The sequence below is a fragment of the Bicyclus anynana genome, chromosome 2 (assembly GCF_947172395.1).
Source record: "Bicyclus anynana chromosome 2, ilBicAnyn1.1, whole genome shotgun sequence".
Taxonomy (NCBI): domain Eukaryota; kingdom Metazoa; phylum Arthropoda; class Insecta; order Lepidoptera; family Nymphalidae; genus Bicyclus; species Bicyclus anynana.
In genome coordinates, this window is record NC_069084.1 from 12769176 (window position 1) to 12779151 (window position 9976).

General features: G+C 36.1%; 1 protein-coding gene across 3 annotated transcripts in view; it reads left to right on the plus strand.

The window, feature by feature from the left end:
• Window positions 1-568: 568 nt before the first annotated feature.
• Window positions 569-9976, plus strand: part of LOC112045282 (eyes absent homolog 2) — a 50706-nt gene continuing 41298 nt past the window's right edge. For 2 of the 3 annotated variants that reach the window (XM_024081397.2, XM_024081399.2), the window contains exon 1: window positions 569-972. Coding sequence is in view for 1 of the 3 variants with exons in the window: in XM_024081399.2 (XP_023937167.1) it covers window positions 952-972 (21 nt within the window). In the remaining 2 variants the exon portion in view is untranslated. The remainder of the gene's footprint in view (window positions 973-9976) is intronic. The other variant, XM_024081398.2, reaches the window with a different exon arrangement.

Consider the following 9976-nt stretch of genomic DNA (forward strand, 5'->3'; position numbering starts at 1 on the left):
AATAACTAAAGAATCAGGCATCCTCTTGTATAGAAATAAAGTAGGTGTAATGGTAGGTATTAGGTACCTATAAAACCGTATTTAGGTATAAAATAGTAAACCATATTATTAAAACAAATAACCTGCATGAAATATTATCAACCTGCCTCCCTATCGGTCCTGTGAAAAAGCACCAGGTAGGTAGTAAGCAAAAATATGATACCGCACCATAATCTAATTCACAAAATAATACGTAATTTAATACAGAATAGCAAAAAATGAGCAATAGGACATGGTAAGGAGGAAAGCTGTACCCGCCTTTTCGACGTGAGCGAGCGGGACCAATATATTTGCTCCGTGCATTTATCTGAACCGTCTTTAAATTATACGTTCTCATAGCCTTGTACCGGACCGGACGTTTGGATAAAAGCCCGAATTGACGTTACTCGCTACAGCATTTTCAACTTTATGTCCGAATAATTAAGTGCTGTTTAGATTGGTTATAGTTGTAAGTTGAGTTCTTTTAAGTCCGATTGGAAATTTAGTAATGGGGGGTGCTCGACACAGACACCGAAGTCGGGGTTTAGAATTTCAGTACAGCTTCGGATAGCCGCGAAGCACTGCTTTTGTTCAATACGAATTGTTTACCGAGGCGATTTTTTTTTTAAATCCTACGGGGTTATTATCGGCGGACAAAATACAAACCGGATCTTTTGACAAACCCGTCTTTAAAGATAGAAGCAAACATAAATAAAAATTTTGCATTGTATTGCGGTAAAACAAAACTTTAGTGTAAATTTTTTTTGGTGTTGTGTTTTTGTGTTATTTACGTGAAATGTTTGCTGTTAATAATTCGGGTAAGTGAGGTGATACGGTTTGGAAACTGTGGTGGTGTGGTTAAAACAATGGCATGTATTAATTCATAGCTAAAGCGCATGCAAAAACAAAGTCAAAATTCCAAATGTAGCGGGAATGCAGACGATAAGGCTAGAGGTAATTTGCCGTTTTTTCAAAATGTTTTTTTATGACTTAAACTGATTTAATTTTCAACTAAATCTGATTGGAGTTTTGCAGTATACTAATAATATTCTTATGTGTTATTTGCGAATCACTTAGTTATACTTACCTAAGTACGAGCATAAAATTTTGATGATAATTACCTAAATGATGATTAAATGACGCGAGTTGTGTAGAAAGCTTCCGTCGCAGCTTTTTTTTCTTATTATATCTACTGTGGCTAAACTAAGAGGCCTTTGTGGACTGGTAATAAGAATTCAGGGTCGTAAACTAAAAACTAAGAGTACCCATTATTTCTTTCTTTCATCACCTTGGGCACAGACAATTTCGTGTATTTTTCTAAATCTACCTTCAAAAACTATTAACCCTGTTTAAACGTATTTAATAAGAGGTAATCTAGGCATACATACATATCTCCAATTATGTGTAATACATAATATTTACTTAATAGTATAATGCGTGGAATTACTGAATAGACGCAGGTGTTACTTTGCAGAAGTACAAATGCTTAGTTTATAAGCACTTTTGAAACGTCAGGTTTGCCTATTTTTAGTGACAGAAACCCTCTACGTAGGTAGGTATAGCTACTTGTCAGGGAGATTTCATCTCAGGAGATATCGATTAAATGCTTTACAATGTTCAATTTACGAATCTACAAATTCTTAGATTCGACAATATTTTGCGGAAAAGCAAAATATACCAATTCTCTGTACTTCTTAAAAGTTGTATTTTCACGTCAAGGCATTTGGATAAGTAAATATAAAGTAACGCAACCCTATCTTGCCGTGGAAATTGGCAACTCGTAATCTTAAATTATTATTATTAACTAGTGGACGCCCGCGACTTCGTCCGCGTGGAATTCAGTTTTTCACAAATCCCGCGGGAACCGTGGATTTTCCGGGATGAACGCCTATGTGTTAATCCAGAGTAAAATCTATTTCCATTCCAAATTTCCGCTTAATCGGTTCCATAGTTGCGCCGTTAAAGAGTAAGAAACCTCCAAAGAAACATCCATACAAACTTTCGCATTTATAATATTAGTAAGACTAGCAGATGCTCGCGACTTCGCCTGCGTGAAATCCATTTATAAAAACGGAACATCAACATGCATTGTTTTAATATATCTCGAAGGTTGACTTTTTCCGACGCTTTTATCAATTATCGTCATATTTCAACCAATCTTTACAAAAAATTGACAAACTAGGTATACACCTTTTTAATTAATCGCTCTATCTATTGGTGGAATTTTCATGAAAATCCGTTCAGTAGTCCTTGAGCTTGTCGCAACCAGACAGAGTTATTATAATCAAAGTTATTTTGGTCCCATATTCAATAATAGTGGACGCCCACAACTTCGTTCGTTTTTTAGTCCGTAATTTTTTCAGAAAAAAGTAGCCTATGTTTTGCTCCAAGGTGCATTATATCTCTATACCAAATTTGGTTCAAATCGGTTGAGCGGTTTAGCCGTGAACTGGTAACAGACAGACAGCCAGACAGACTTACTTTCGCATTTATAATATTAGTATAGATTTAGATACTTAAATAGTATTCAGCAGGTAGTTATTAATATTAGAATTTATAGAATAAGTATTAAAATATACTACCTACAATGATCTCTGAATACAGAGAAAATGTCTCTACATTATGAACAATATCTGCTAGAATTATTTTCTAAAAACTAGAAAAATATCTATACCAGCGCATATAAAGTGAAATCATTGTTAGTAAAAATTTATGAACGGCAGTGTTTATGAATTGTACAACAAGTATGTTTTAGTTTTTACGATTATTGTGGTTATAGTACGAGCGCGTTTTTAAAAATACGATGAAATTTGCCAAACAGCGTTTAAAACTAAACTGTTGTGTTAAACAGTGTTTATATTAGACTGTACGATTTTAATCTGTTGTATCTACTTAACTAGAGGCTGTGTTATATTTGTTCGGTCCATACAAAGTTTTGCCCGATACTGACCACGCTGGGCATGCGGATTAGTCAGCGCAGTGCTAGATTACTCGCGCCGGTGTCGCTGCTGCCCGACACCGGCCTGAGGCATTTCGTAATCTAGCCTGTGGGAATGGATATACCGCCATTCGTCGGTCGCCAGAGCCTCGTCGGTCCATCTGCAGGGTGCACCACGAGCAGGTGAGGTTGGCAGTTGGGGAGACTGACTGGTACTAGCCTCCCCCTTACACCCCGGTGGCTCAGTATCGTGATGTTTGGAAAGGCCTATGTCTTGCAGTGGACGTCCATCGGCTGATATGATGATGATGATGATCTAATTAACACATTATTGGTATAAAATGTACATTATATCCGGAAAATCGCAAATTACATGGGGATGTGACTTAAGAACACAAAACATAGACAACGCGATAGATGAACATTGTGATAAACGTTGTGCAAGTAAAAAATTAAAATTTTAAAAAATCCCCAAAGGTCATGAAATTAACTAGAAAGACGACTTGTATGCCAGAAATTCTTTTAATCTTAACAGAAAAGGTTAAATGATGTTGCAATTTGTGAGCAGGGTCAAAGAAAATTACTGACTTTCAATAGGAAAAAGCCGCATCGAAATCGATCCATCTGTCTGAGGGCTACAATGTTACAGATAATCAGAAATCGGCGTCACATTTATAACACCTCTCTTTGTTGCGTCGGAGCTTTAAAAATGCCTTACATAATAAAAAAGAGCTGATACTCTTACACCGCTGGACCGATATTACCCAAAAATAGTTAAGTACCACCGCAAGGTCTTTCAAAGTCAGTCAGTTTTTTCAGTCTTTCAAATGAAAAAAAACGCATCGAAATCGGTCCTTCCATTTGAGAGTTAGGATGCCACAGACCGACACACACAGACATACATCGACGGAAAACTTATAACACCCCTCTTTTTGTGTCGGAGATTAAAAACAAACTGTGACGTCGATTGCGCTCCGAAAAGCTTCCTAGCTTTTTGATTCTTCATACAAAAATAAAAATGGACCTGCATCCGACAATGAAATCGAAATGGAATTTCCAGTTTTTTATGGACATTAAGACAACAACTTCTGATAGTAAATCAAACCGAGCCATAGTGTTCAAATAGCCCAAAGAAGTTTATGTTTATAACTTGAATGAATGTTGTCCCTATCGTAACTAATGATTTTACTGAGTTGTAAATAAGTAGGTAGGTAGGTACTTGTTAACGGCCAATGTGGAATTTATATGGCATTAGACTCCTAAAACATGGCTGTTAAAGAGACAGTTTGTTTAAATTATTATGTTAGTTAATATTATAATGGAAGATAATAAATCGGCAATGGAAAGGCAAAAATTACAAAGAGACATCAAACTATTAACTACAGGGGAACGGGATTTAGAATATGTAAAAGTTATTATTTTTAACTTCCCCTAGTACCTATCTTTCCCACTCATTAGATACCGTATTCACGTCACGACATATAAGTCACTAGGAAACTTTTGAGTTCAAAAAGCTCAAAAACGTCGCTATAATGCGACATATCAAATGCTTTGTACCTACTCAAAATTAGCGGAAAGTTGCAGGGGTGGCCTGGAAGGTAAAGCGATATTTTTTTTTGTTTTTCATATATCGTAGCACCCTCTAGTATCATCCTATTGTCTGGTTGTATAGTGACCAGCTAACGATTAAAAGCCCAAGGCTGATGTCTCTATGCCTCTACATGCAGGTATGCTTAGCGTTCCACCGACTTCTCAGCGTCTCTATAGAGACGGTGCAAGCAATTACAATACCTTAAACGATAAAGGATCTGATGGACATTCCACTTGCCTTGGTCGATAGTTCATCACTTGTAGACTGATGATGTATGCAGGCCATACTCTGATTTTGATTGTTCAAATCAAGTTCAGGTTTGACTTTTTGTAAAATCTCTACCACCGGTTCAGAAGGCAGTTTCTACTGAGAAGAGCCGACAAGAAACTCAACAGTTGCTCTTTTGAAAAATAAATAGTTATACTATAAAGAGGTAAAGTTATAAAAAGCCACATAATTTGTGAGTGTCATAGGCTATAATTTATCCCCGTACTCCCAAGGGAACGGGAACAACACGGGTGAAACCGCAGGGCGTCTACTAGTCTTACATAGTAAATAGTGCGAATTCGATCATTTATATGTCTTGTTTGAAATTGTATACTTTTGGATACATTTTCTACAGTCGTAGGACAAGGAACTTGCTTCCTTGCCCTCCTAGATTCTGATGTATTCCCAGTACCTAGAGATCTCTAATGTGTCACTTTGTGAGCATATACATAATTATATTTATACATAATGACAAACCCACCAATAAAGATTAGAATTGTGTTCAATTAAATGCCATTTCTCTCTCGCTATGTTATAAATAAGTACGAGAGTATAAGTAACGACGATAATGAAAAATTAAATCAATCTGACATAAGCTGGTGTAAACCTCAAAGGATTGTCTATAGTGCATAAATTGATGTTTTAAATTAAACCTTATGGGTGGTACATTTAGATACTACATTTACGTGTAGTTTTTAATGAAATGTAATGAGATTTGAGTTAAATCCACATAATTCCTACCAAAAAGAAAAGGAATATCCAGCTACCGTCGCCTGACTGTAAACGTAAAAAAAAGTGATGACTGTGAATACTTTTGCGTTCTATATGGTTAAAATACTTGATTGTTGAACTTTCAAGGAAGAATTATACTCAGAGTCCTTGAACGTAAGCAACTGATATGTAGAGCTTTGTAGAAGGAGCAAAATCACCGATGTTGGTTTAACCGAACCAATAGCGAAGCATGCTTATTTTAAAAAGCTAGTAACCAAAATGGTATTTGATTATTATCTCGATTATCTGCCAATTTCTGATAAAACCTTGGTTAACCTAATAATCGTCATTCTTGACCATAATTTCAGTAAGTAACCATTTATCACATTATTCACTCAAACGCCTCAGGGAGGCTGCAGGCGACCCTCGGGCAGGCAGCATTCTCGCAAAAAGAATTTCAATCGCAGTTGAACCCCACCAATTTTATTATTTATTTAACTAATAAAATTATGTAGAGAACAAAACCACAATAGAGGCATAGCTCCCTGGTTAGTAGTAACTTTAAATTTTTGGTAATTTTGCTCTCTCAATCAGAGTGTGTTCTACTGTATTATATCCTATCATAGTAAACATTACAAAACCTAATATAAATTACGCAAATGAATTTAAAATCACGAACGCAGAGCAGTTAACAATAATAAAACAATAACTTTAAGAATTCACAAAGCTACCGTCGACGCATGAAATACAAATACAGTAAGCACCATTGGGACCAAACTAAATATTGTGTCAGGCGAGAAAAACACTTCTTCCATTCGCAATAAGTTCTATAATAGTTTGTGTGGAATGCTATGTCTATTTCACTTGGTGCCATCTGCAAATACCCGGGCCTAATTAAACAAAGATAGGCAAAAAGTAAAAAATACAAAGGCGCACTAAGTCTTTGCCTACCGAAGCGTGGCGTGGTGGCGGTTCTGCGAATCTCTTGTACTTTTAAAACCAGACGCGTCGGGATTACTTAGCTTGGTCAAGCGTACTTCAGCGGGATAGTGATGGCCGATGGGATAGATAAGTCAGATGTATCGATACTTTAAAGATTTGCAACATTCCACATGGATACTGCAATGCATTGCAATATATTATAAGAATTCATGAAACACACATGAAAATTAAAGAAGAGTAGACCACACATCCTAAGTGGTATGAAAACTAGATAACAACCTATTCTTAGACCAACGGAAAATACGTTTATATCTTTAAACTCAGTCTAGCCGTTACGAAGCAGCATGCCAACTAACACAGTGACAAGACAATTTTATAATATATTAAACAGTACAAATAAATAATTATTTTGGTTCAGTGTTTAACAAATTATTATCCTAGCACTGTTGGCCACCTGATTTGATTTTATAAACGTTTGGTATTTAGTTAGTTGAATATTCATACTTAACAAACATTTTACTTATGTGTAACTGTAACTTGAAAGACTCAAGACTGTGGTGTTTGGAAGTCCATACAAGATTCCTAAGTCCAGAAGTGGACGTCTATGAGATGAAAATTATGATGATAAGGAACTACTTAATACAAAAGAGCTAAAATTAATATAGGTTTATAATGTTCATTATTTATTATTTAGGTGTAACTTTCTCACAAAATCAAATCGCTTTTATTAATCTTAGATAAACTTCTTGAAGGGAATAAAATTGTGCATATAACTAGATAGTTACTCACTAATTAAGTAATAGGGTTGGAAGGTGGTCAACGAGAATGTTAATTCATTTTATAGTAGAATAGTAATCCAGAAAATGAAAAACCAAGCAAATTTTTAAAAATATGTATGTGTTTACAGTTTCAGAATCGTTCTGTGCCTGTTTATTCTAGATAACATCGATACCGACATGTTCCATCACTAGTCAGCTCGTGCCTGTGCCTGTAAAAAGAGGACAGCGCACACTTCATTAATAAAAGGTTAAATAATGTCGAAGACGTCACATTGGCTCCGTTCTCTTCAGATAAAATTTCATATCCGATAGAGCACAATGCAACTTGCAAGTTTTAAAAATTTGCAAAACTTAGCGACGGTTCACTAGATTCACGAAAGATAGGTTGCGTATGGAATTGGAAACTTTCTTTTGAAGATTATCAACAAGTTTACAGTCCATTGAGCACAACGGGCTCTCTTATCAAGTCCATGAGCCGAATGTGGCTTATATTATTTGCGATTTGTTTCTACATACATATATTAACCTATTGGGGTTTGTGGGGTGGTAAGATAACTTTGTATGGGAACTATGAACGTCTAAGTTATAGGAACAAACATTGTTTTTGTTTTTTCCTTTCCGCATCGACATATTTCTCATATCTGGTTAATTGGTTCTAAAGAACTGAATACTACTACGAGTAATATCTACAGAACTGGTATTCTAGCTGAAAACTGATTTGGAGATACTGTCGTGCAATAAACTGTTTGATGAATCCAAGTTCCTAAATGACTTTTCCCCTTTTGCGAAGGCCTGAATTGTTGGGAGTCAGTTGGTCGCAATGTGCAGGATGTCATGCACATTGCGACCAACACACGATCAGTTTTATCGGATGTCCTGCCATTTACGCTACAAACTCATGAACTGATGAATGGTCACTAGCTGGCATTGTACGAGTATGAGTCTACTAGATATATTTATATTTTATATTTTTTTAATAGCTGTGAATCCTCATTGGATCAACTAGAATTCCATCATCATACATCAACTAAACCTTCAAGCTTTATACTCTCTAGATTCCTTCCTAATCTACCTACTCTTAAATTTGACATTATTTTTGGAACACTTTTCTGATTATGTAGGTAATTGAAGTAGGTGCCTCAGTGGGACCTCAGAGACATCACCGGGCGTTTTGGGCAAGCACAGAAGCATCGCCTGGCCAAGCCGTAATCTCCAAAAATTACCCGATTTTTTTTACCCAGTAAAAGTGTTTTATGAGACCTATAATTAGCGGCCGTGTTTTAAAACCATAAAAATCAAATTGTCTACGAATAGCTTTACTGAAACTGTGGAAGTAAACGGAAAGATTTATTTTCTTCCGCCACATTTCCTGTCCTACATTAAAAAACAATTGATCTAAGAAACGAAATGCTATTTAGCACAAGCCAACCGGCAAGTAATACCTTCCTTTTTCTTTTTTAAATTTGGAATTCGTTGCTACAACACCCGCATTGTGCGCGCGCGCTGCTCCGGCACTTCCAAGAATGATTTCGTTGAAACGGGACGGATATATTTAATTCGATGGGGTTAGAAAGGGATGGGCTGTGGATATTAATTTTGTTTTTCTTTTCGTTAATCTGTGACCACATGTGGCGATTGTTCTTGGACCTTATGGTCATTTGTTGTCTCGTTTATTTTCTACCGCGTTTTTAGGGCATGGTTACTGAACTTTGGTGTTATTTTAATTAATACGTTTCCTACTTGAGAAATGAATATAAATTCTCTCTTATAATCGAAAAGAAGAGGATATAAATCCTCTTCTTTTCGCTATTTACATTAACACTATTACTCAATTTCTTTCCTCTTCCTATCATCTTTATGCTGACGACCTTCAAGTGTACACTGCTGCCCCGTCTTATGATATATGTACTGCTATTGAAAATCTAAATAGTGATCTGAGTAAAATTAATACTTGGAGTGCATCCTACGGTCTAAGTGTTAATCCAAAAAAGTCCCAGGTTGCCATACTGGGTGGTTCTAAACAACTTGAAAAGATTGCGTCGATTAGTTTACCTCCCATTCTACTTGGCGATGCAGTTGTCAGCATTAGCCCGACTGTGAAAAACTTAGGATTATTAATTGACAATACATTATCCTGGCGTCCACAAATTGCTGAGGTGAGCCGAAAAATTTTTGCCACTATCGGATGCCTGAGACGTTGGAAGAATTTTCTTCCTATTAAAACAAAAATTTCCTTAGCGCATTCTCTTATTCTTCCACTCTTAGACTATGCCGACTCTTCCTATCCTGACTTGTCTGAAGAACAGCTCAACAAACTTGAGCGTCTTCAGAATATGTGTATTAGATTCATCTTCTGTTTACGCAAGTTTGATCACATATCTGAATATCGTGCTCGTCTGAAATGGCTTCCTATCAGACAACGTCGTAAACTGCATATTCTGTCTCTTTTATACTCCATCCTTTATCATCCTTGCACTCCTTCTTATTTAAAACAGAAATTTTCTTTTCATGGCTCAAATACTGAGCGCCAAAATTTGAGAGCTTGTACAAACAGTCGGTTGCATGTTCCTCCTAGCCACACTAAGTTCTATAATAAGTCATTTACACGTAAATCAATTACTCTCTGGAATGGTCTTCCTTATGAAATACGTGATTCAAAGACACTGGGAACTTTTAAAAGTCGTTTATTCAAATATTACCTGTATAGTTGTAAATCGTAGTTTCTTTATA